Below are 27,512 nucleotides of genomic sequence, written 5' to 3' on the forward strand. Positions count from 1 at the left end.
GCTAATTATTAATTCATCAAGCATGTATTGAACTCATATTATGTGCCAGGTTCTAAGTCACAGAAAGAAATTTGAGATAGGCTGGGTGCAGTGGCTCATGCCTATAATCCTAGCACTTTGGGAGGCAGAAGGGGGTGGATGACCTGAGGTCAGGAGTTTGAGACGAGACTTGCCCACATGGTGAAAACCCATTTCTACTAAAAATACGAAAATTAGCTGAGTGTGGTGGTGTGCACCTGTAATCCCTACCTAGGAGGCTGAGGTAGGAGAATAGCTCAAACCCAGGAGGTGGAGGTTGCAGTGAGCCGAGATTGTGCCATGCCACTGCACTCCAACTTGGGAGATGGAGTGAGACTGCATCTCAAAAAAAAAAAAAAAAAAAGAAATTTGAGATAAAGGGAATAGAGACATAAGGATGAAAAATACAGTCCCTGCATGCAAGGAATTTCAACTTTAATGGGAGTAGTGGGGAAGATATGGAACGGAGAAGCCAACCATTGATTACAATTCAGTGAGATGCATGGGCTAGCCTTTACCTTGAGAGACGTTCTGGAGGAGTGATATTTGAACTTAATCTAGAAAGGTGAGTCATGCCTAAGCAGGGAGAGACCAGAGTGACTGTCCTTGCAGCCAGAAAGAGCATAGAGGTGTGAAAAGGCATTGTGAGTTTGGGGGGTGTTTCCAATGTTAGTTCTGCATGGAGGAGATATGGGCAGACAGGGTTGTGATGGTGACAGGGCTGGGACACCCAGACGCTGAGGGTCACAGTGCTGTACCAAGGAGTTGGGCTATCATCTTTAAGGCAAGGTGAGGAGCATTGAAGTACCTTAAGTGACAGGATCAGACTGTGGAGATTGGAGGGATTTGAGAGATTTGGAAGGCTATTGTTGTGCTGCAGGCTAGAAGGAATAAAGAATTGTACTTAAGTCATGGCTGTGGGGATGGAGAGGAAAGAAATGACTCAAGGGATGGTTACAAGAAAGACTGGACAGGATATGTGTTTAAACAGTGACCATAGGAAGGATCTGCAGCAGTGTTTTGGAATGAACCTTGAGAAATTGCTACCATCTGCCCAAGTTCCCACCTGGCTATTACAGGTTCAGCTTGAGGCATTTCTCTAAAATTCCTTGTAAATTGAAAGTCTAACAAGAACCTATACTAACAAGAACCTGTTAATGTTTTATCCTCCTTTGCCTTTCCTTTGAAAACCCAGTGGAGAACTCAGTGTTCTCTTTGGACTAGCGACTGGGGAGCTGGGGACGGGAGATGAGGCTCTTTCCAAGTGCAGCCTAGACCCTAACTGCAAGGGAGAGTGACTGAGGGGCTGTGGATACCACCTTCCCAGCTGATTTCACTGCCAGGCCTGCTGTGGGAACAGGCTTGTTAGATTTGAGGCTCCTTGGGCAGGATTCTTAACTCGTAAATATCTCCCTCTCTACCTGCTGTGGGGATTTCTTTTTTTACTGTCCATGTTCAAAATCGGATTAATTGTAATCCTTGATTCATAATACTCTCATTATTATTAGTCAACACATGGCTTTCTTTACTTTTCTTTTCTTTTCTTTTCTTTTTTTTTTTTTTTTGAGACAGAGTCTCACTCTGTCACCAGGCTGGAGTGCGGTGGTGCAATCTCAGTTCACCGCAACCTCCGCCTCCCAGGTTCAAGCGATTCTCCTGCCTCAGCCTCCCGAGTAGCTGGGATTACAGGCACACACCACCATGTCTGGCTAATTTTGTATTTTTACTAGAGATAGGCTTTCACCACGTTAGCCAGGATGGTCTTAATCTCTTGACCTCATGATCCGCCTGCCTTGGCCTCCCAAAGTACGGGGATTACAGGTGTGAGCCACCGTGCCTGGCCAGCACATGGCTTTCTTTAATTTCTTTAAGTTATTATTAGTAGTATGATGAACTGGGCACAGTAGCTCATGCCTGTATTTCCAGCTCTCTGGGAGGCCAAGGTGAGAGGATTGCTTGAGCCCAGGAGTTTGTGATCAGCTTGGGCAACATAGGGAGAGCCCCATCTCTACAAAAAATACAAAAAATTAGCCAGGCATGGTGATGTGTGCCTGTGGTCCCAGCTACGTGGGAGGCTGAGATGGGAGGATCCGTTGAGCTCAAGAGGTCAAGGCTGCAGTGAGCCACGATCACACCACTGCACTCCAGCCTAGGCAACACTGAGACTGTCTCAAAAACAAAACAAAAAGTATGATGAATTCCTATGTATCCACCACCCCACCCGAGAACTAAAAAATTACTTAAAACTTACATCTCTCTATATGCTCCTTCCTCACTTCGTTTCCCACTCTTCAGGGTGAAAGAGACCACTATTCTGATCTTCGTGTATATATTTTCTTTTTTTCATGGGTTTTATTTCATATATTTGTATGCATACGTTATATTTTCCACATTCAAAATTTCTCCACTAAACAGGGAAAAGAGAAAGACCCTTTACATGGAGAAGAGCTAATATGCACTCCTTGAAATTAGAGCCTGGCAGCTTCCTGTATATAATTCTTATTAAAAATATTAAAAATTGGCCGAGTGCAGTGGTTCACACCTATAATCCCAGCACTTTGGGAGGCCAAGGCGAGCAGATCACTTTAGCTCAGGAGTTCGAGATCAGCCTGACCAATACGGTGAACCCCCCCAATCTCTACTAAAAATACAAAAATTAGGCAGGCGTGGTGGCGGGTGCCTGTAATCCCAGCTATTTGGGAGGCTGAAACGGGAGAATCGCTTGAACCTGGGAGGTGGAGGATGTAGTGAGCCAGGATCGTGCCACTACACTCCAGCCTGGGTGACAGAGTGGGACTCCATCTCAAAAAAAAAAAAAAAGAAAAAGAAAAAAGAAAAAAAAAGTTAAGAATTCCTCTTTCCAAAAAAAAAAACCTTTCAATAGAATGAATAGTCCAAGAAAACATCATGTTGGTGCTCCAGCATGTTACCAAGCACCCCAGGGGGCATATGTCCCCAGTTAGAGAGCCACTTCTGGCAAGGTGGCTCTGATAGGCTGAGAGAGGTACAGCCCTCTGGCCAAGGAAGTCAGGGGCTAGCTGCTGGGGTTGCAAGCACACCAGAGCTTGTGAGTTTGCAAACATATAGGGCTCCAAGGGGTGTGGGCATTGATGTTATGTGCCACAGCAACCAGTCCCTTAGCTTGGTCAGTGACATGGGACCTGTGTGATCTGGCTTAAGAAGGTACCAGGGCCAATTAGATTTTTCTCTTTTGGCAATTTAGACAGAGAAACACAAAGGGATTATTTGCTAGTAAGTTGTGAGAGCTGTATTAGGCAAGTCATAAGACAGAGTTGGAGCTGGAGAGGCTATGATAGGCCATGGGGAAGTCCAAGTTTTGCTGGAGCAAAAACAATGAGTAATCAGCCGGATGCGGTGGTTCACGCCTGTAATCCCAGCACTTTGGAAGCCAGGTGGGCAGATCACTTGAGGTCAGGAGTTCGAGATCAGCCTGACCAACACTGTGAAACCTTGTCTCTACCAAAAATACAAAAATTAGCTGGACGTGGTGGCAGGCGCCTATAATCCCAGCTACTTGGGAGGCTGAGGCAGGAGAATCACATGAACCCTGGAGGTGGAGGTTGCAGTGAGCTGAGATCATGCCACTGCACTCCAGCCTGGGCGACAGAGTGAGACTTCAATTCCAAACAAACAAACAAAAAATAATGAGTAGTCCAACGAGGCCAGCGGACAGCAGGACTGAATTAGACAGGTGACCAGAGCTGAAGCTTGCTAATGGGGGTGCAGCAGCGTAAGGACCCACCGTTCTGGTGCTGAGCCTGCTGGAGCCATGTGCAGCCGACATTCAGCAGAATTCACCTGCTGATTTTGGGAGGCCTGGCACCATCAAGGCTCTGGTTCTTAGATTTCTTGCTCTCACATATTCATAACTTACTTAATCCAACTTTCCATCTACCCCTTGCCTGACCTGCGCCTGTACAGCTCAGTGTGACTGGAGTAAAGCACACAATCAAGGTATGGTAGTTAAAAAAATGCCCATAAATTATTTGGTATTCCTTACTTTAAGAGGTGGAGATAAATTCCTCTTTTGAGAGTGGGCTGGACATAGCAATTTGCTTCTAATGAATAGAATAAACCTGAAGTGAGTAGACAACTTCAGAGACTAGATTGTAAAAAGCAGTTCCCTCTCTGATTTTTGTATCACTTGTTCTGGAGGAAGTCAGCTGCCGTGTCATGATAACATTGAAACAGCCTAAGGAGAGACCTACGTAATGAAGAACCGAGGCCTCCTGCCCATGGCCATGCGAGTGAGCCATCCTGATAGGAGATCCTCCCACCACAGCTGAGCCATCAGTTGACTATAGCTGCAGTCGGTGTCTCATGAAAGTCTTAGAGGTCAGAACCATACAGCTAAATTCCCAAATTCCCTATGCACCGAAATGGTAAGATAATAAATATTTGATGTTCTAGACCACTGAATTTGGGAAAATTTGTCATCTGCAAAAAATAAATAATATATGTGTTGATCTGTCTTACATTAAATTGATAGTCACTAACTCAACTGGCCCTTAATGCCACCTGGCAGCATCATGTCTCTTATCCAATTTTCAATATCACTTATTTTATTTTATTTAAAAATTTTTTTGAGACAGAGTTTCGCTCTTGTTGCCCAGGCTGGAGTTCAATGGCGTGATCTTGGCTCACTGCAACCTCCACCTCTCAGGTTCAAGTGATTCTCCTGCCTCAGCCCTCCAAGTAGCTGGGATTACAGGTATGCACTATCATGCCTGGCTAATTTTGTATTTTTAGTAGAGATGGGGTTTCACCATGTTGGTCAGGCTGGTCTCAAACTCTTGATCTCAGGTGATCCACCTGCCTTGGCCTCCCAAAGTCCTGAGATTACAGGCATGAGCCACCATGCCCGGCCAGATCACCTACTTTATACCTCCCCTCTCTCTCTCAAATCTCCAACACCTCTGCCCCATTCTCACTCTCAGCTAATGCCCTTCACTCCTATTTCCAAGAGAAAGGTCAAAGCACTGAAAACAGAACTTCCCAAGGTCCAACTGTGACATCTATCCTCACACTGTGTCTGCCATCTACCCTGTGACAAAGGATGAACTGTCTGTGTCCTAAGGCCAACCTCTCCCCTTGGGCTCTAGATTTGATTTCCTCTTGGCCACTCAAAAACATCCCTCCTGAAATTCATCCCCCTCTCTATTTCTAGGTGGAAAGAGCATTGACCTGAGTCCAATCAGCTACTTACAGGTCAACTAAGAAGAGGACTGAGAGTTAACCATTGGATTGAGCAACATCAAGACCACCTGGATATTGGCCAATGGTTTTACCCTGACCATCTGCCCAGAGGGATGGCAAGAGAGAAAGGCAGGACAGAAATGAAAGGACAGTGAGAATACACACCACTTTCATGAAATTTTGTTGTGAAAAGAAAGGAAGAGGCCCGGCGTGGTGGCTCACATCTGTAATCCCAGCACTTTAGGAGGCCAAGGCAGGCGAATCACCTGAGGTCAGGAGTTCGAGACCAGCCTGGGCAACATGGCAAAACCCCGTCTCTACTAAAAATACAAAAATTAGCCAGGCATGGTGGCGTGGGCCTGTAATCCCAGCTACTCAGGAGGCTGAGGCGGGAGAATCGCTGGAACCCAGGGGGCAGAGGCTGCAGTGAGCCGAGATCGTGCCACTGCACTCCAGCCTGGGTGATAGAGCAAGACTCAAGGTAAAAAAAAAAAAAAAAAAGAAAGAGAAAGAAAAGAAGAAACAGGACAGGGGCATGGAGTCAAGAGAGATTAAACATTTTCTTTTTTTAAGGCAGGAGAAACTATAGCAAACTTGTATGGGAAAGAAAACGATCCAGTAGAGACAGAGAAAACTGATGCAGGTGCATTTGTGGCTGCTTGGCAGCAGGAACTGAGGTCAGGGAAGCATGTGATATAGTGACATGCCCAGCAAGAACAACCTCAAAGTACACTCGTAAGTCCCCATATTGCATGTGGAGCTCTGTGAAGGGTTGCACGATGAACTTGAGAGAGACACAGTTCCTACCTTCATGGCCTTGTTTTCTAAGACTAGGTCAGAGGACTCTCCACCTTTATGCCCTCTCTTTTCTAGTGTATTGTATTGTATTGTATTTATTTATTTATTTGAGACAAGGTCTCACTCTTTCACCTAGGCTGGAATGCAGTGCCTATTTATGGGCATGATCATAGCTCACTACATTCTTGACCTCCTGGGCTCAAGCAATCCTCCCAACTCAGCTTCCCAAGTAGCTGGGACTACAGGTGTGTACCACCACACCCAGTGAATTTCTTATTTTTTGTAGAGACAGCAGTTTTGCCATGTTGCCATGGCTGGTCTTGAACTCCTGGGCTGAAGCTATCGTCCCACCTTGGCCTCCCAAAGTGCTGGGATTATAGGCATGAGCCACTGCACCCAGCCTGTCCCTTTTCTAGCTAGTAGTTTTCTTTCAGAGGAAATCAAAATATCTCCCTATTTACGCTAAATATGAGTCCTGAACTGTTACAGCTTCTGGGGTAGATGAGGTTAGGGTCTCTGTCAAATGCCAGCATTCAGAGGCATATAAGAAGCACTCACTGTTTTCCTCTATTCACAACACATTTCGCTTCTGACACCAGATGTGTGGGTTTTTCCCCCACACTGAACAATTTTCCAACACCAGCTGGGTGTCCTACAATTTAACTCAATTCTGACACTAATTCCCTGGAGTTAGAACAAGTTAATGGCTCAGTCCTACAAGACCATCCCTACTTCAGAGTCCAATCATAAGTGGTGGGTCCCCAGGTCACCCACAACTTCTGTCTGACTTGGTTACAAATTGGAGGTTCCCACGACCTCCTCCTCATGTTCACTAATTTGCTAGAATAGTTCACAGAAAGCAAAGAGAAAAGTTACTAAGTTATGGGTTTATCATAAAACGATGCAATTCAGGAACAGCCAGATGGGAGAGATGCACAGGGCAATGACATGGCTTGGCTGTGTGCCTACTCAAATCTCATCTTGAATTGTGACTCCCACAATTCCCACATGTTGTGGGAGGTAACTGAATCATAAGGGTGGGTCTTTCCCATGCTATCCTCTTAATAGTGAATAAGTCTCATGAGATCTGATGGTTTTATAATGAGGAGTTCCCCTGCACATGTCCTATTCTTGCCTGCCACCATGTAAGATGTTCCTTGCTCTTCTGCCATGATTGTGAGGCCTCCCCAGCCATGTAGAATTATGAGTCCATTAAATCTCTTTCCTTTACAAATTATGCAGTCTCAGATATGCCTTTATTAGCAGCATGAGAACAGACAAATACAGGCAAGGTATGGGGAAAGGGGTGCAGAACTTCCATGCCTTCTCTGGGCACACCACCCTCCCAGCACCTCCATGAGTTCAGCAGCCTGGAAGCTCTCTGAATTCTGTAGCTCAGGGATTTTTTTTGTTTTTTAGCTGTGACCTTGCCTTTCTCTCTCTTTCTCTCTCTCTCTCTCTCTCTCTCTCTCTCTCTCTCTCTCTCTCTCTGTGTGTGTGTGTGTGTAGATTTCTTTCTTTATTATTATTTTTTAAACTTTTATTTTAGGTTCAGGGGTATATGTGCAAGTGCTGCGGTTTGGAGTTGTGTCCCCACCCAAATCTCATGTTGAACTGGAATTGCCAGTGTTGGAGGAGGGGCCTGGTGGGAGGTGACTGGATCATAGGAACTGTTTAATGGTTTAGCACCATCCCTCTAGTGCTGTTTTAAAAGTGTGTGGCACCCCTCCTTCCTCTTGCTCCCACTATGTAAGATGTGCTTGCTTTCCCTTTGCCTTCTGCTGTGATTGTAAGTTTCCTGAGGCCTTGACAGAAGCAGAAGCCTATACAGCCTACAGAACTGTGAGACAGTGAAACATCCTTTCTTTATACATTACCCAGTTTCAGGTACTTCTTTATAGCAGTGTGAGAATGGACTAATAAAAAAAATTGGTACCAGAGAAGTGGAGCATTGCTATAAAGGTACTTGAAAATGTGGAAGTGACTTTGAAACTGGGTAATAGGCAGAGGTTGGAAGAGTTTGGAGGGCTCAGAAGAAGACAGGAAAATGAGGGAAAGTTTGGAGCTTCCTAGAAACTTGTTGAATTGTTGTGGCCAAAATGCTGATAGTGATATGGACAATGAAGTCCAGGCTGAGGAGGTCTCAGATGGAGACCTCTCAGATGGAGCTTATTGGAAACTGGGGTAAGGTTACTCTTCCTATGTGTTAGCAAAGAGACTGGCAGCATTATGCCCCTGCTCTAGACATCTGTGGAACTTGAACTTGAGAGAGATGATTTAGGGTATCTGGAGGGAGAAATTTCTAAGCAGCAAAACATTCAAGATGTGACTTGGCTGCTTGTAAGAACCTACAGTCACATGCATAAGGAAATAAATGACCTAAAACTAGAACTTTTATTTAAAAGGGAAGCAGAGCATAAAAGGTTGGAAAATTTGCAGCCTGGCCATGTGGTAGAGAAAAAAAAATTTTCAGAAGAGGAATTCAAACCAGCTGCAGAAATTTGCATAAGTAAAGAGGAACTGAATGTTAATAGCTGAGACAATGGGGAAAATGCCTGGAAGGCATTTCAGCAAACTTCATGGCAGCCTCTCCCTTCACAGGCCCAGAGGCCTAGGATAGAAGAATGGTCTTGTGGTCTGGACCCAGAGCCCCACTGCCCTGCACAACCTCGGGACAGTGCTCCCTGTGTCCTGGCGGCTCAAGCTCCAGATATGCCTCAGGCAGCTGCTCCAGAGGGTGCAAGCTGCAAGTATTGGTGGCCTCCACATGGCATTAAGCCTGTGGGTGTGCAGAGGACAAGAGTTAAGGCTTGGGAGCCTCTGCCTAGATTTCAGAAGATGTATGGAAATGGCCGAATGTCTAGGCAGAAGTCTGCTGCAGGAGTGGAGCCCTCATGGAGAACCTCTACTAGGGTAGTGCAGAAGGGAAATGTGGGGTTGAAACCCCCATGCAGAGTTTCCAATGGGGCACTGCCTAGAGGAGCTGTGAGACGAAGACCACCATCCTCCAGACCCCAGAATGGTAGATCCACCAACAGCTTGCACTGTGCACCTGGAAAAGCCACAGGCACTCAACGCCCTTGAGAACAGCCATGGGAGCTGAGCCCTGCAGAGCCACAGGGACAGAACTGCCCAAGGCCTTGGGAGCCCAGCCCTTTCATCAATGTGGTCTGGATGTGAGACACAGAGTCAAAGGAGATTATTTCAGAGCTTTAAGATTTAATGACTGCCCTGCTGGGTTTTGGACCTGCATAGGGCCTATAGGTCCTTTGCTTTGGCCAATTTTTCCCTTCTGGAAAGGGAGTAATTATCCAATGCCTATACCCCTATTGTATTTTGGAAGTAACTAACTTGTTTTTGATTTTACAGGCTCATGGGTGGAAGGGACTTGTCTTGTCTCAGATGAGACTTTGGACTGGACTTTCGAGTTAATGCTGAAATGAGTTAAAACTTGGGGGACTGTTGAGATGGGATAATTGTATTTTGCAATGTGAGAAGGACACAAAGTTTGGGATAGGCCAGGGACAGAATATGGTTTGGATTTGTGTCTTCGTCCAAATCTCATGTCAATTTGTAATCCCCAGTGTTGGAGAAGGGGCCTGGTGGGAGGTGATCAGATCATGGGGGTGGTTTAATGGTTTAGCACCATCCCCCTAGTGCTATCTTAAAAGTGTGTAGCACCTCCCCTACACTTCCTCCTGCTCCCACCATGTAAGATGTGCTTGCTTCACCTTTGTCTTCCACCATGATTGTAAGTTTTCTGAGGCCTCCTCAGAAGCAGAAGCCTGTATAGCCTGCAGAACTATAAGCCAATTAAACAACTTTTCTTTATAAATTACTCAGTTTTAGGTATTTCTTTATAGCAGTGTGAGAATGGACTAATACAGCAAGTTTGTTATATAGCTAAGCTCCTGTCATAGGGATTTGTTGTACAGATTATTTCATCACCCAAGTACTAAGCCTAGTACCAAATAGTTATTCTTTTTTTGTTCCTCTCCCTCCTCCCACCCTCTACATGCAAGTAGGCTCCAGTGTCTGTTGTTCCCTTCTTTGTGTTCATGAGTTCTCATCACTTAGCTCCCACTTACAAGTGAGAACATGTGGTATTTGGTATTCTTGCATTAGTTTGCTAAGGACAATAGCCTCTAGCTCCATCCACATTTCAGTAAAAGACATAGTCTTGTTCTTTTTTTGACTGCATAGTATTTCAGGGTGTATATGCACCACGTTTTCTTTATCCAATCTGTAATTGATGGGCATTTTGATTGATTCCATGTCTTTGCTATTGTGAATAGTGCTGCAAGAAACATTTGCTTGCAAGTATCTTTATTGCAGAATGATTTATATTCCTTTGGGTATATACCCAGTAATGGGATTGCCAGATATAATGATAGCTCTGTTGTTAGGTCTTTGTAGCTCAGGAATTTTTATGGAGGCTTTATCTCATAGGCATGATGGATTATCAACCTAGTCACCAGCTCCTCTCCCCTGCCTGGAGGATGGGGAGTGGGGCTGAAAGTTCCAAGCCCTCCCTTCCTCCCTTCTTCCCTCCCTCCCTCCCTCCCTCCCTCCCTCCCTCCCTCCCTTCTTTCTTTCTTTCTTTCTTTCTTTCTTTCTTTCTTTCTTTCTTTCTTTCTTTCTCTTTCTTTCTTTCTTTCTTTCTTTCTTTCTTTCTTTCTTTCTTTCTTTCTTTCTTTCTTTCTTGTTTCTGAGACAGGGTCTCTCTCTGTTGCCTAGGCTGGAGTACAGTGGCATCAACATGGCCCGCTACAGCCTCAATCTCCTGGGCCCAAGCAATCCTCTTGCCTTGGTTTCCTGAGTAGCTGGGACTACAGGTGTGTACCACTATGTCCAGCTAGTTTATTATTTTTTATTTTTAGTACAGATATCATCTCACTGTGTTGCCCAGGCTGGCCCTGAACTCCTGGACTGAAACGATCCTTTTACCTTGGCCTCTCAAAGTTCTGGGATTACAGTTGTGAAGCAACTTGCCTGGCTTTTTCCAAGCTTCTAATCATGGCTTGGTCTTTCTTGTGACTAGCCCCCATTCAGGAGCCCACAAGAGTCACCTTATTAGAACAAAAGACTCTTCTATTCCCAGGAAATTCCAGGGATTTAGGAGCTCTGTCAGGAACTAGAGTCAAAGACCAAATATTACAACAAAAGATGCTCCTAGCACATTTATCACCCAGGAAATTACAAAGATTTTAGAAGCTTTGTGCCAGGAACTGAGGACAAAGACCAAAATACTTATTTCTTATTAAATCACAAGATCACAAGAGGTATCCTGGCTGTGTCTTCCCTTCCTCCACACTCATCCCCAGCCTCTGGGACTCACAGAGGAGGTAAACTTGGGAACTCCTCTCCCTACCTGCCCAGCCCCAGTGCCACTACCTGAATTAAGCCATCATCGATTCTTGCTTGTTTCACAGCAACTGCACCCTAACTATAGAGAAGAAGTCCACATCCATTTAGGATGGCATTCAAGGCCCCCAGTGTCTTTTCCTCTTGTTGTTTGCCTCCTGCCTCACTCCAGGAGTGAGTGATCTAGAATGATCTCATTCTGGATAATTAATATTCTGTTGGCACTGTGTGCAGAGCTGTTCCTTCTTGCCATTTTCTTGCTGTTCCCCTTGACTCCAATGCCCTTTTTACACTGCCTTCTTTCAAAATCATCATCCTTCAAGCACCTTATCCTACAGATCTAACTGGAAGGCCACCTCTTCCATGAAGCCCTCCTTATCACTCATCATCCTCAGAATCAACCACTCTTTCTTTGAGCATTGTCTGGTCTTTCCACTGCATGGAAGTTCTTTGTGGGCAGGCATGGTGTCTATTTGTCTTTCGATTTTTTCTTTTCTTTTCTTTTTTCTTTTTCTTGAGACAAGATCTTGCTCTGTCACCTAGGCCGGAGTGCAGTGGCGCGATCTCAGCTCTCTGAAACCTCCACCTCCTGGGTTCAAGCAATTCTTCTGCCTCAGTCTCTTGAGTAGCTGGTATTACAGGTGCCTGCCACCATGCCTGGCTAATTTTTTGAATTTTTTATAGAGATGGGGTTTCACCACGTTGCTCAGGCTGGTCTGGAACTGCTGGGCTCAAGTCATCTGCCTGCCTTGTCCTCCCAAAGTGCTGGGATTGCAGGCCTGAACAAATGCGTCTGGCCTCTATTTGTCCTTTTATCCTCCTACGAGCATTGACCCCTGCCCAGTGGAGTGTTGGCACAGAGATGGCTTGCAGATGGAGGGTTGAGTGAGTCATTGGATTTCTTCCTTTTAGGCATCACGTCTCACAGCCTACTGCCCAGATCGGATCTCCCTGTTGGTATGTGTGGGTAGCGTGCCTTATAAAGAGCATGGGAATTAAAATCAGAAGACTTGGGCTCAAGTTTGCTACTTGAGTGACCTTGGGGTAGCCTGACAATATGATCTTTCTTACAGACTTGTCGTGAATCTCTAAGCAGCCATGGCAGGAAAGTGCTATGTAGACCTTGCATTCTATTCAAATGTGAGTTTTTGCCACATTACTTAGTCATACCAGGTCAACAGGATCTGTAGGCCTCTAGGGGGCAGTCTCAGCTGGCCTCCCAACTGGCCTTGACCGAGCCCTTTCCTGCCAGGATGAAGGCCTGAGCTGTGACCCCTAAGATGCCATGAGCGATCCTGCAGACCTGGAGAGAGAATGAGCCCACACATCTCAACTCATCCAGGCTTCTGGTTAGGTAGGGTTTGCTCTTACAGCTCTAGAACTGTTTGCATGTGCTGGGCACTTGATATCCTGGGCAGACGGGAAGCCAATCTCTTCCTTAGAGACCACCTACAAATGCTTGTATCATAGCCAGCCTTCCCCTCTGTAATGCCTTTTTTTCTCCTTTTCAATTTTAAAATTGAGGTATAACTCACATAACATAAACATCGCCAAAGTGTACATTTAAAGTGTGATATTTATTTATTTATTTGAGACAGGTCTCGCTTGCTCATCCAGATGAGAGTACAGTGGTGCAACCATAGCCCACGGCAGCCTCAACCTCCTGGGCTCAAGCGATGCTCCCAGCTCAGCTTGACAAAGTGCTGGGATTGCAGGTGTAAGCCACTGTGCCTGGCCTAAAATGTGACTTTTGGTTGTGCAACTATCACCACCATCTCATTCCATAATAATTTCATCACCCCAGAAAAGAAACCTTGTAACTATTAGAGTCAGCCCCTCTTCCCAATCCCTGGCAACCACGACTCTGCTTTCTTTCCCTATGGCTTTGCAATTCTAGGCATTTCATAAAACTGGAATTATACAATGTATGGCCTTTTGTCATTAGCTTCTTTTACTTTGCATGTCTTTAAGATCCATCTATGTTGTAGCATGTAACAGTATCTCGCTCCTTTTATGGACTCCCTTTATGGCTGAATAATATTCCATCATATGCATATACCACATTTTGTTTATCCATTTGTCCATTGATGGGCATTTAGGTTGTTTCCACTTTTTGGCTATTATGAATAATGCTCCTATGGGCATTTATGTACACGTTTTTGTGTAGACATATGCTTTCAATTCTCTTTCAACCCTTGAAGTGGGATGTTACTCAGAGTTACTGTGTAATTCTATGTTTAGCATTTTGAGAAACTGCTGGACTGCTTTCCAAAACAGTGGCACCATTTTACATTCCCACCAGCAGTGTATGAGAACTCTGTAATCCTCTTGACACTGGATTCAACCCCTGCTTGCCTTAGCATTCTGAAACTGTCAGGCCCAGGAGAGAGAATTCTGCAGTTAGCTTGCGCCCATCTTTTCTCTGAAGTTATAGTTATGCAAGACAACAAGCTTTGCAAACTTTAATCATCTGAAAAGAACACTTGGACCCCTGGGTGCAACCAGGGTGATTTATCTTCCTTTCTAAGGGGATAATACAGCCTTGATCCTTTTGACTGAGAGGAGCCATGTATAGATACAGCTCAGCATCCCCACTTGGCTGGTGTGCACAGAGAAGAGGCAGCATTCACCTGGGCTCTTTGCCAAGAAGTGTTCTTATTAAGGAGGTGCTGCCAGGCATGTGTCAGTTGTGTCTGCACACCCTCATCAACCTCTTAGTGGATCCTCAGGCTGCCTGGCAAGGAGCTGGCACTGGTTCCTGTGGTGCCTGGGGTGTGAGGCTGGAGAGACATCTGTCCAGGTGGACAGAGACAGTGGATGCAGGCTGCTTCCTCCTGGGTACCTGGCTGGAGAACACATAGATGTTTGCTGTCTGCTCATGAGGCGCTGGGGAGCAGAGACTTCTCAACTCCACTTGTTCTTTTTGTGCCTGGATACAAGGAAGGCTCTATTTTCAGTGGCTCAGACCTGCCAGCCTCGATGAGGAAGGGTTTGTTTGCACAGCATCTGGATGTGGGAGCGAGGTAATTCAGGCAGGTGGGGTAGGAAGGAGATTGCTAACCTCGAAGGAGTTCCCTTGTGCAGAAGGAAAATTACCAGCTGTGCTTATTCTGCGATTGGATGGAGGAAGGGCTTGTTCATTTTAGTCAGTCTAAGGAGAATGTTTCTGGGAGGTGTAGGGGAGAAAGAGGCAAGAAAAACAATCCCACAGGATCCTTGTTAATGAGCTAATGACCCTGCCGGAAGGTGTCATGTCCATTATACCTGGTGCACGTTTATCCACAGCACATCTCATACCTGTAGGTGTATATTCATGCAACAAATATTTATTGAGTCCCTACTATGTTCCAGGAGCTTTCTAGGGTTCAGGAATACAACAATGAGTAAAACAAACAGGGGTAATTGTCCTCGTGGAGATCAGCGCCTTATGGGGTGGAGAGGCATTAATTAAATGATTACAGGAATCGGTGCGGGACAGGGTCTTGCAGGTTGCTATGAGAGCATATAAGAGGGGAAAATGGCTTAGTATGAGGTGTGGAGTTGTCCAGAAAACCTTTTCTGGGGCACCCAGGTCTACTGGATGAACAGGGCTGGGGTGGGGAGAAGAACATTTCAGGTGGAGGGCACAGAAGGTATCAAGCCCTGAAGCAGGACAGAACACAACATTCCAGGAATGGAAAGAAAGCCAGGAGGGGAGAATGGAGCAGGAGGAAAGGTAGGCAGGGCCAGCTGCTCAAGGTCTAATGGGCTGTGCAAAATCCCCCTTACTCTTCTCCCAGGAACAGTGGGCAGCCATTGGAGGTTTTAAGCTTGGCAGTGACACAGCCAAGATTTGCAATGACCATTCTGTTTTGACTGAATGGAGTTGTGGTTCTGGTTTTAGGGGTGGTTGGGGCCACCCAAGTGAGACAGTGTCAACTGTGTGGGCCGGTGAAAATGTAACTGTGAACACTAGATGAGCTTAATAGTGGGCAGATGTGGAATCAACGGGAAAGTGATGTTGAGGGAAGGAAGACGGGGTCCCCAAGGGGGCATGGACCATAGTCTTTCTGAGGCTAGCTTTAGCCTCTGAAGGCCATTTTGGCCTTGAATTTCTTTTTCTTTCTTTCTTTCTTTTTTTTTTTCAGGCAGGGTTTCATCACTCTGTCACCCAGGCTGGAGTGGGTGACTCACTGCAGCCTTGACCTGACCTCCTGGGCTCAAGTGATCCTCCTACCTCAGCCTCTTGAGTAGCTGGGACTACAGGCATGCACCACCCTGCCCAGCTAATTTTTCATTTTTTTTTTTAGAGATTGGGTCTTGTTATGTTGCCCAGGCTGGTCTTGAACTCCTGGGCTCAAGCAATCCTCCTGCCTCAGCCTCCCAAAGTGCTGAGATTACAGATCTGAGCCACCATGCCTGGCCTGGCCTTGAGTTTCTGATGAAACCTGGGAAACCACATGTTTTTCTGAACACCTGGGAGCAACCCTTCTTTCTACTTGCTCAGACCTACCCACCTAGCTAAGTGCTTAACACGTGGACTGTCACTGGCTTAGAAGGTCAGAGTTGGAGGCCTCAGAGGTCGGCTGGTCCAGAGCTTCTCAGAGGGCATCCCTGGATCCTTGTATTAGCATCATCTCTGTGGTACTGGTTTAAAAACTGCAGATTCCTGGGTATTACTTCAGACCTCCTGAATTAGAACTCTTTTTTGGGAGGGATGGGGGTGGAGGATTTGTGGTAGCACCTATTAGGGAATCAGCATTTTGAGCGAGTGCTCCAGGGGATTCTTCTGCACACTATATTTGTTTCCTGCGTCTTCTGTAACAAATGACCACAAATATGGTGGCTTAGAACAACATACATGTATTCTGTCACCGTTCTGGAGGCCAGAAGTCCCAAGGCTGTGAAATCGAGGTGTCGGAAGGCCCACATCCCTCCAGCGGCTCTAGGGGAGAATCCATTCTTGCCCCTTCCAGCTCCTGTGGCTGCTGGTGTTCCCTGGAGTGGGGCAGGATCTCGCTAACCTCTGCCTGCCTCATTTCATCACCTCTCCTTTTTGTCTATTGTCAAATCTTCTTCTGCCTTCCTCTTAGGACACTTGTGTATTTAGGGTCAGGATAATCTTCCCATCTCGAGATCCTTAACTTAGTCATAGCAGCAAAACCCCTTTTCCCAGATAAGGGACTATTTACAGGTTCTCAAGATGAGGACCTGGTATCCTTGGGGGACCATTTTCTAGTGTGCCACAAACACTGAAGTTCAACAAGCATTGGTGTGGTTGACATCCTTCGGGTAGACCAGATGTAGGAAACTGGAGCCCAGAGAGAAGTGACTAATCCAAGGTCATACAGCTTGTAACTCACTTCTGAGATTGGAATCAAGGCTCCTGACTCCAAGGCCTTTCTGGGAATCCTGGCTTCAAGGAATAGTGATACCTGACATTCACTGAATGTTACTTCATACTGTTCTAAGCAGATGACATGTACTATCTCATCACTCTTCCGAACAACCCTTTGTGGTAGGCTCTCCTATGCTCTTCCAGTTTATAGATAAAAAAACTTAGGAGAAAAGAGGTTAAATAACTTGCCCAACATGACAGAGCAAATTACTGGGGGAGCTGGGATAGAAACCGAGGCAGTCAGAGGCCAAAGCGTTCACTCACAGGTGGAACCTCCTCCAGTCAGGCTTATTCCAAATCTGGCCTGTGAATCACTACTCTCTGGTATTTTTTGCCTTCCTAGGAAATATGCACCAAAACATTTCTGGCAGGAAAGGAGGCCCCTGTAACTACTTGCCTTCTTCCTGCTCAGAGCCATGCCTCCAATTCCTTGATGAATATTTGCTTCAAGCTGCACAATAAACCTTCTCATCTCAGTCAATGGGCTTGATGCAAGGTAAGCAGGTCTTGCAAAGAGGTGTGTGGAGGGAATGCCGGGGTGGGGTCAAGATCCTAATGGATTTCTTAGGCTAATGGCCTGGGATGGGCCCTGGAAAGTTCCCAGACCCCAAATTATTTGCAAAAGGCAGAAGAAGAAGGTGGGGCAGATTGGCTTGGACCTTGGGTACATATTTGTCCCTGGCCATGACTCACTTCCTTCTGGAACAGGGCCTCAGGTGAAATGTTTGTCTGCTCCACCTCCCTTAGTGCCTTATAGCTCCCCTCCCAGTGGAGCAGGTGTCTGAGAGTACAGTGCAGCCCTGCCCTTCTGTCCACCCTACAGAGCCCACGGCCATGGCAGCCCAGGCAGCTGGTGTATCTAGGCAGCGGGCAGCCACTCAAGGTCTTGGCTCCAACCAAAACGCTTTGAAGTACTTGGGCCAGGATTTCAAGACCCTGAGGCAACAGTGCTTGGACTCAGGGGTCCTATTTAAGGACCCCGAGTTCCCAGCATGTCCATCAGCTTTGGGCTACAAGGATCTTGGACCAGGCTCTCCGCAAACTCAAGGCATCATCTGGAAGCGGCCCACGGTAAGGAAGCGGGCTTGCTGTTGAGTGACATACAGGGTGGAGGGGCCTTACATCTGATCAGGAGGAACTGAGGGAGAAGTTGGGGCTGTGGATCCTAAGTGTCTGGATCTCATATTTCAGATCCCTCCACCACCACCTTTTTTAATTTTATTTTTTTGAGATGGAGTCTTGCTCTGTCACCCAGGCTGGAGTGCAATGGCATGATCTCAGCTCACTGCAACCTCTACCTCCTGGGTTCGAGTGATTCTCCTGCCTCAGCCTCCCGAGTAGCTGGGATTACAGGCATGTGCCACCATGTCTGGCTAATTTTGTATTTTTAGTAGAGATGGGGTTTCTCCATGTTGGTCAGGCTGGTCTCAAACTCCCAACCTCAGGTGATCCACCTGCCTCAGCCTTCCAAAGTGCTGGGATAGCAGGCATGAGCCACTGCATCTGGCCCCCCCATCACCTTTTGAACTCTTATTTTTTTTTGAGGCAGAGTCTCACTCTGTCACCCAGACTGGAGTGCAGTGGTGCGATCACAGTGCACTGCAACCTCAACCTTCCTGGGCTCAGGTGATTTTCCTACCTTAACCTCCCAAGTAGCTGGGATTATATGCACGTGCTACCACACCCAGCTAATGTTTACATATTTTTGTAGAGACAGGGTTGTGCTGTGTTGCCCAGGGTGGTCTTGGACTCCTGGGCTTAAGCCATCTGCCCACCTCAGCCTCCCAAAGTGTTAGGATTACAGATGTGAGCCACTACACCCAGCCTGAACTCTTGTTCAGAGATGGTGAGGTATAGAGACAAGAGCATGGATGAGCTTTGGAACTAGGTAAGATAGATTTGAATCCTAGCTCTGCCTGTGTTGTTTTGGGCCTGTAAACTCTGTGAGCCTTAGTTTTCTCATCTGTAAAATGGCATTTACTGGCACCTTATTTTTCAGGGTTGGTATGAGAATTAGAGATAAATCTCGGAGCATAGTGCCCAGAACATAATAGATGCAGAATACGTAGTTGTTATTACTGCATATGGTCCCTGGGCCAGTGCACAATGGAACAACTCAGTGCTGGATGCAATCAGCTGGCAGGTAAATTGTGACAACATCATTGCTGAAAGGTGCACGGTTGCGCAAGGTCATGAATTGACATTATTCCATCAGGGCTGGTGAGTGGAGAGGTGGGAGCTGGGGCTCTGTGGATGCAGACAGAAGGCAGAGGCTCCTGGATGCGGTTACTGATACTACCCAAAGCTCAAGGGTAAGGGATGGAGAACAGTCCTCCCAAAACCTAGACCCATGACCTATCACTATGTGACCCTTGTCAAGTGATTCCTCAGGGATGAGAACCTCTCCCATACAGAGTGGTTGTGAGAATTGAGCTCATCCATACAAAGTGCTCTGTTCAACAGAGCTCATAACAAAGTCTCAGGAGAGGGGCTATGAAATGACCTGGGCACCTTTTGTCTTCTAAACCATTATAGGGAAATCAAGTCAGAGTTCCTATTTTCTTGGCAGTGGTTGAAACAGGAAGACAAAGGGAGAGTACTTCTTCTAAAATGGTCAAAATCACTATTTAACTCCAGCTAGCTACCTCTACCCTTTTTGCTTTGATCCTGCTGATTTTGCCTAACAGTTTTCATCTCTGAGAATAACTCCTTGGCCATGCTGCCCTCCCGCCCACCGTGGTTCATCTTCCCATTCCCCTCTGAAACCTATAGGGTTACCCTGGTATGTTGATAAAATCCAGATTGGGAGTAATGGTTTTTATTCTAATTTCAAGACAGCCACATTTCATTTCAACAGACAGTTTTTTTGAGCTTCCATTTTGTGCCAGGCATGGGCTCTGCACTGATTGGAATGGTCAGGGAGAAACTGAGGAAGGAGCTGTGGTCTCAGCTCTGATGGAAAGTGTGGGGAGACACAGGTGTGAATAAAGGACAGATGCCCAAGGCAGAATGAAGTAAGAACTCTACAGAGGCATAAATGATGGGCCATGGGAACCTGGGTTGTCACCACTGGGTAGTGAAAAGCCTTAGGGAGGGGTACCATTGCAGATCCCAAGGGTCTTGGGGGAGAGGAAGGAGGGGGAGAAAATTTTCCTTTAGAGACCAAAGTCAGGTATCAGTTAACCTTTGCTTAGTTTTTCTCCTTTCTTTGAAATCCTTAGAGACTTTACCTCCTTAACCACATAGCCTGTTCCTCCCCAAACTATATCTTCACCTGTCCTCGTGGTCTGTGGAAATGCGGTAATTGTAGACTGGATGTGCTGATTTGTGGCTGTCAAAGGAGGAAGTAAAATTCAGAGCATGAGGCAGTAGAACCTGAGTAATGCGGAAGGTGCAATGGAAGGACTCCTATTTGGAGTTTTCAAGTGCGTGTTGAGTAAATAAATATGTGTCAAAATTTAACCTCTCCTTCCCTAATCATCAGTGAAAAATTATCACACAGCTGCTTTTGGGCAGGCTCATGCTCACATACCACAAGGGCACATTAGAGAAGGCAGACTTATCCTCTAAGATCTTACAGTTATTGAATAGACTCCTGAATCAGTAAAGATTCTGATCCTATCTCTATGAGGAACATGCATTGAATGCTGAGAAAATTAGCCTGATCCTAAATGCTTCATTATTATTTCTTCCTCCCAAGAGGCCTTTCAAGGGTTTGCAAAGAGATCAGGATATCCAGAAATGTGGTGCATTGTAAGTTCATTTGTTGCATTTACTCATTTATTTTTAAATTGTGGTATGATACACATAACATAAAATTTGCCATCTTAACCCCTTCTAAATGCACAGTTCAGTGGCATTAAGTACATTCCCATTGCTATGCAACCATCACCACCCTCCATCACCAGAATTGTTTTTATCTTGCAAAACAGAAACTAAATACACATTTAAAAACTCCCCATTCATTCTTCCCCGAATTTTGTTTCCTTTCTTTTCTTTTTTCTTTTTTTTTGTTTGAGATAGAGTCTTTCTCTGTTGCCCAGGCTGGAGTGCAGTGGCGCGATCTTGGCTCCCTGCAACCTCTGCCTCCCGAGTTCAAGCGATTCTCCTGCCTCAGCCTCCTGAGTAGCTGGGATTACAGGCACCTGCCACCAAGCCTGGCTAATTTTTTGTACTTTTAGTAGAGATCGGGCGTTGCCATGTTGGCCAGGATGGTCTGGAACTCCTGACCTCAAGTGATTCAATCACCTCGGCCTCCCAAAGTGCTGGGATTACAGGTGTGAGCCACTGCGCCTGGCCCTTCTCCCCAATTTCTGACAACTGTTCTCCTTTCTGTCTCTTTGAATTTGATTATGTTGGGTACCTCATATAAGTGGAATTATACAGTATTTGTCCTTTTGTGACTGGCATAACTCACTTAGCATAATATCCTCAAGATTCATCCATGTTGTGGCATATGTCAAAATTTCCTTCCTTTCAAAGGTTGAATAGTATTCTGTGGTGTGTATAGACCACATTTTGTTTATTCATTTGTCCATTGTTGGTCTTGGGTTGCTTCCACTTTTGGTTATTGTGAATCATGCTGCTACAAACATGGGCATACAAACTTCTCTTTGAGACCCTGCTTCCAGTTCTTTTTGTTATATACCCAAAAGATATGACCCATGGCTGGATCATATGGCAGTTCTACGTTCAAGTTTTTGAGGAACCACAGTGCTGTTTTATATAGTGGTTGCACCATTTTGCATTCCCACCAGCAGTGCACAGGGTTCCTATTTCTCCACATCCTTGCCAATGTTTGTTATTTTCTTTCATTTTTTTTCTTTTTTGAGATGGAGTTTCACTCGTCTTGTCACCCAGGCCGGAGTACAATGGTGCTAATTCGGCTCACTGTAACCTCTGCCCCTCGGGTTCAAGTGATTCTCCTGCTTCAGACTCCTGAGTAGCTGGGATTACAGGCACTCGTAACAATGCCCAACGAATTTTTATATTTTTAGTAGAGACAGGGTTTTGCCATGTTGGCCAGGCTGGTCTTGAACTCCTGACCTCAGTTGATCTGCCCACCTTGGCCTCCCAAAGTGCTAGGATTACAGGTGTGAGCCACTGCACTCAGCCATTTTCTGTTTTTTGATAGTAGCCATTCTAATGGGTGTAAGGTGACATTTCATTGTGGTTTTGATTTGCATTTCCCCAAAGATCAGTGATGGTGAGCATCTTTTCATGTGCTTATTGACCATTTGTAGATCATCTTTGGAGAAACATCTATCCAATTCTTTGCCTTTTTTTTTTTTTTTTTTTTTTTTTTAAGACAGGGTCTCACTCTGTTGCCTAGGCTGGACTGCAGTGGTTCAATCTTGGCTCACTGCAACCTCTGCCTCCTAGAATCAAGTGATTCTCGTGTCCCAGCCTCCCAAGTAACTGTGACCACAGGCTCCTGCCACCATGTTTGGCTAATTTTTTGTGTTTTTAGTACAGATTGGGTTTTGCAATGTTGGCGAGGCTGGTCTCAAACTCCTGATCTCAAGTGACCCACCTGCCTCGGCCTCCCAAAATGTTGGGATTACAGGTGTGAGCTACTGTGCCCAGCCCCTTTGCCCATTTTTAATTGTGTCGTTTGCTTTTTTATTTCACTGCTGCTTTTGAGGGTGATTTTGTACTTCTTCAGTGTTGGGGGCTTTAAGTCCACTGCCTAAATGTGACTCATATGATCCTGGTTCCCACACAGACGTTAATTTCTACCGCCCTTTGGGGGAAAGCAGATGAGATGGGTTGAACATGTATGTACACATGTTTTTGTCCTCTCAATAATAAAATAAAGATTGATACTTAGATATTTTCTGAAATCACATCATTTGACATCCTGCCCCTGCTGGGTGTTTCTGCCTATTCATAAGCAATTGAGCAAAGATTTGCTTGAGCTCTTGTCCCAAGGGTTTCAGGACAAGTTTGCCCAGAGGAAGGGCTCAAGGTCAAGCATAGGTTCTCAGGATGAACTTTTGGTTATTCACAATCCTGAGACAATTTAGGGTTGGGCAAGAACAATCCTACCACAAACAGCATGGTTGGCTATGCGAGATCGGGGGTGTTCTTAGCAGGTAGATTTTTGCCTCCTTATTTTCTGGCTTCCCCTCTGTGCTTGGTTAACGCCCAGCCCAGGTCCTGTGGTTTGAGGAATGCCCAGCATGAGCAGGCCCTGGTGCAGTGCAGTCAATGATATTCTTCCCTGAAGTGTCCACTTTTTGGCAATTAAGTGGTTTATTGATCTTAAGGAGAAATACAGCAAGACAGCAATGAAGTGATGTCAGCTGCATAGTAAGGACCTAGTTTAAGAGAAATGTCAAGGGGATGAATTGTTGGGAGGTTAGGATAAGGATGAGGGTGACAGGCCTCAGCTTGGAGCTTCCACTCTTTCTTCAGCTGCTACATCTGGAGTGAATCTGGAGTTTTCAGTTTAGCCATGATTTATTGCGTGCTGGTTGTGTTCAGGTGCTGGAGAGGAGTCTTTGTGGAGCTTTGGCTCATCAGGGAGAGACAAACGGACAAGTGGACAGCTGGCAGGCCACAGAGTGGTTAAGAGCATGAGCTCATGTGTCAGGTAGATCAGGTTTCTGGTCCCCTCTGGCCATTTGCTAGCTGAGGAACCATGACTAACGACCCCAAGACTCAGTTTCCTCTTCCATAAAATGGGGATAATAATATTACCCACTTCACTGTTTTTTGGAGGCTTTGGTTATTGGGATGCTTGAATAAGGAAATCTAGCTGTTATTACAAGACAGAATATCCAGAGAGTGAAATAAATAGAAATATGAACACAATGTATGGGAGTTCAGGGGAAGAAGCAGTTAAATTTGACAGTGAAATGGGGGCAGGTTAATTACCGGAGACGTTTGAGTTGGGATTGTTGGTGGAAGAGAATCGGGATAGAGACTGAAGAGAAGGCGCAGGTGTGGGCAGAGGTACTGGGTTGTGGCAGTGCATCAGGAGCAAGTGTATTCAGAGGAAGGTGGGAGTCCACTGTGATGGGAAGCGAGTGATAATCACTCACTGTGGGAAACTGACAGACAAAGCTGGAAACATCCAGTGGGGCCAGATCACAGAGGGATGGAGGTGCTGGGTCAAGCAATGTGGCTATACTTGAAGATGATGATGGTGAAGATGGCAGCATCTCTGGGGGTTCTAAAAACCAGAGCTCCTAAAGTGCAAACCAAAGCTATCAGACATGGTTAACGCTCTAGGAGAGCAGTGTGGCCAAACAGGCATCATCACTGAGACAGTGTGGGTTTCAGTCACTTTCTGCCTTGGATTCTTGACTGATACCTGTATTTCCTTAGGCCTGGTCATCAGAGGCTGATCCTAGGTTAGAGTAATTTGTATTTATGGAGTGTTTTGAGATCCTCGCTTGAGTAATAGAAAACAGTGTTACTAAAAAGACATGATTGTTATTAGGAAAGATAAAAAAGGGTTCTAAGTGTGGGTAGGTGGGAGGCTGCCTCTTCACAGAATCCTGCCTCTTTAAAACCTCTCTGACTCCCAATTACTTTGTATCTCTGATCTGTGCTTCAACAGGAACTTAGTAATGGAGAGATTTGGGGTAAGTTCTTTGGGCATCGTAGTGAGATGGAATCTCCTTGCAAAGCTGGGGATTTTCTTTTTCTTTTTCTTTTTTGAGACAGAATTTCACTCCATCACCCAGGCTGGAGTGCGGTGGCGCGATCTTGGCTCACTGCAACCTCCGCCTCCTGGTTTCAAACAATTCTTATGCCTCAGCCTCCTGGGTAGCTGGGATTACAGGTGCACACCACCATGCCTGGCTAGTTTTTGCATTTTTATTTGTAGAGATGGGATTTCACCACGTTGGCTGGGCTGGTCTCAAACTCCTGACCTCAAGTGATCAGCCCACCTTGGCCTCCCAAAGTGCTGGGATTACAGACGTAAGCCACCATGCCCAGCCCAAAGCTGGGGACTTTCTGTGGTCCCTGAAAGATTCATGCAACATATTAGTCATGACATTCCTTGGTGTGTGTGTATGTGTTTTTCTGGGGTGGGGGCATTTTTTGAATTATACTGAGTACCACATAGTAAAATAGACATTCCATCTACCTACAAACCACTTAGCACCATTCTGTATATTTCACTTGTAATTGTCTGTAGCCTTTGCCAATGACTCTGTCTTCCAACCCAAACTCAACATTTTAGCAGAACTTGGGAGGCCTATTAGATATGAATCTAATGAAAAATGAGCAATGTGACACAGGTAATTGAAGATACAGCTCAGGGAGTTATTTTGGAAGCATCAGCATATTCTGCAGTTAATAGTTGAAGCCATGGGGTCGAATGATGTCACTGAGAGAAGAATGCTTAGGGGTGTTACTGCTGTATGAAATGGGATAATCTCAGAGGGTTGAGGACCAAGAGCCAGGGGTTCCTTGATACTTAGGGGTAAGCACAGTAGAAGAATGCATGAAGGAGACTGAGGAGAAATGCTCAGAGAGGCAAGGAGAAAATCAAGCATGAGTAAGGGTATGGAAGTCAATTTCAGAGAGGGAATAGCCAACGGTACCAAATGCAAAGAGAAGTTAGTTATTATTGGTGACATGGGTGAGAGGAGTTTTATGAAGCTGTGGATGTAGAAGTCAGATTTCAGTAGACCGATGGATGAATGGCGGATGAAGAACAGGAATCTATTCATCTATTTATTTATTTTTTGAGACAGACTCTCACTCTGTTGCCCAGGCTAAAGTGCAGTGGCTAAATCTCGGCTCACTGCAACCTCTGCTTCCGGGTTCAAGTGATTCTCTTGCTTCAGCCTCCTGAGTAGCTGGGACTACAGGCACTCACCACCACGCCTGGCTAATTTTTGTATTTTTAGTAGAGACAGGGTTTTGCCCTGTTGGTCAGGTTGGTCTCGAACTCCTGACCTCAGGTGATCCACACACTTTGGCCTCTCAAAGTGCTGGGATTACAGGTGTGAGCCACCATGCCCAGCCAAGAACCTATTTTAAGAGAGTTTTTAAGAAAAGAGATTCTTCCAAACCCCTATTGAGTGTGCTGTCTTTTCTTTCCTCTTGACGATACAACCTTTTCCTTCTTTTTTTTTAAAACAACATTTAAATTAAAATTTTTTTCTCTTTCTTTTTACTTATTACTCTATCAGATCTCTCTGCCTTTTATTTGCCAAAAAATGACTGCCTGGAGACTGGGAGCTCTTGGGCACCCGGGGTGAACATTTGCAGCTGCACACTTTTAGAACACCCAGATTGGCTGGTGCCACTTTTCTCTTTAAGTTGCCACCAGAGATTGCAAAAGACTGAAAGCGAATGAAGAAACAAAAAACTAAAGGTCCATCACTAGAGAACCTTTATTTACAAATAAATAAATGGCAAGAAAATAAACGAGCTAAATAACTTATGGTACTTTTAATGAAGTTACAAAGCTCTCTATGTCCTAAGACATACGTACAAGACATATGTGATAAAAATGTGTGTATGTGGCTGGGCGCGGTGGCTCATGCCTGTAATCCCAGCACTTTGGGAGGCCGAGGCGGGCGGATCATGAGGTCAGGAGATGGAGACCATCCTGGTTAACAAGGCGAAACCCCGTCTCTACTAAAAATACAAAAAATTAGCCGAGCGTGGTGGTGGGCGCCTGTAGTCCCAGCTACTCGGGAGGCTGAGGCAGGAGAAGGGCGTGAACCTGGGAGGCGGAGCTTGCAGTGAGCCGAGATCGCGCCACTGCATTCTGGCTTGGGCCAAAGAGCGAGACCCTGTCTCAAAAAAAAAAAACCAAAAAAAACCAAAACGTGTGTATGTACATAAATATGCTTTCATATCAGAAGACAGCTTCTGGAGGGACACTTAAGAAATGCTACCAGTGCAGACTCTGAGGCGGAAGGGATTTTGTGTTTTACACCATTATTTACTGTTGGGTTTTTTTCTCATGTTCATGTATTAGCTTTTCAATGAAAAACAGGTAAATAAATTGTTGTTGTTGTTTTTGTTTTTGAGATGGAGTTTCGCTCTTGTTGCCCAAGCTGGAGTGCAATGGCGTGATCTTGGCTTACTGCAACCTCCGCCTCCTGGGTTCTCCTTCCTCAGCCTCCCGAGTAGCTGGGATTACAGGGGCACACCACCACGCCCAGCTAATTTTTGTATTTTTAGCAGAGAGGGGGTTTCACCATGTTAGCTAGGATGGTTTCGAACTCCTGACCTCAGGTGAGCCACCCACCTTGGCCTCCCAAAGTGCTGGGATTACAGGCGTGAGCCACCGCACCCAGCATAATTTTTTTTAATACTTGGGAAAAAAAAAAACAGCCCACAGGAGCTGTTTCTGCCATTTCAGCAGGAGCCAGCACCTTATAGAGGCTATGGGGCTGCCACCTGGAAGGTTCCACCTCACACAGCAGAATCCCAGAATCCCCACTGCCAGCTTCATCCAGATCCCATGTGTCTGCCCTCAGCCCACCCTCCTGCTTCCTGGTCCTTTCTGATCTGCCCTTTCTTCACCTCTATGAAGTAAGAACGAAATGATTCTCTCTCTCTGTGGCCAGACAGTCTTTGATGTAGTGCAGCTCAGGATGCCTCCGATTAAATGTAGGCTGACTTCCGTTTTGTCCCTCGAGGTCCTGCCCTTTTCCCCTAGCAGTTTGCCTGGTGAACAGGTAGACCCATCTCTTCTTTAGGAACCAGTACGTAGACTGCTCCTGCATCCTACCTTTGTAATGGACAGGCATCATCTCCC

The 27,512-nt window shown here is 45.8% G+C and overlaps 1 protein-coding gene across 1 annotated transcript in view; it reads left to right on the forward strand.

Moving 5' to 3' along the window:
- Positions 1–17,559: 17,559 nt before the first annotated feature.
- CAPN8 (calpain 8) overlaps positions 17,560–27,512 on the forward strand; it is a 73,555-nt gene continuing 63,602 nt past the window's right edge. Inside the window, exon 1 of the mRNA XM_016939523.4 lies at positions 17,560–17,845. Within this exon, the coding sequence (XP_016795012.2) occupies positions 17,609–17,845 (237 nt within the window). The 5' untranslated portion in view covers positions 17,560–17,608. The remainder of the gene's footprint in view (positions 17,846–27,512) is intronic.

Source organism: Pan troglodytes, chromosome 1 (genome assembly GCF_028858775.2).
Source record: "Pan troglodytes isolate AG18354 chromosome 1, NHGRI_mPanTro3-v2.0_pri, whole genome shotgun sequence".
Lineage (NCBI taxonomy): Eukaryota > Metazoa > Chordata > Mammalia > Primates > Hominidae > Pan > Pan troglodytes.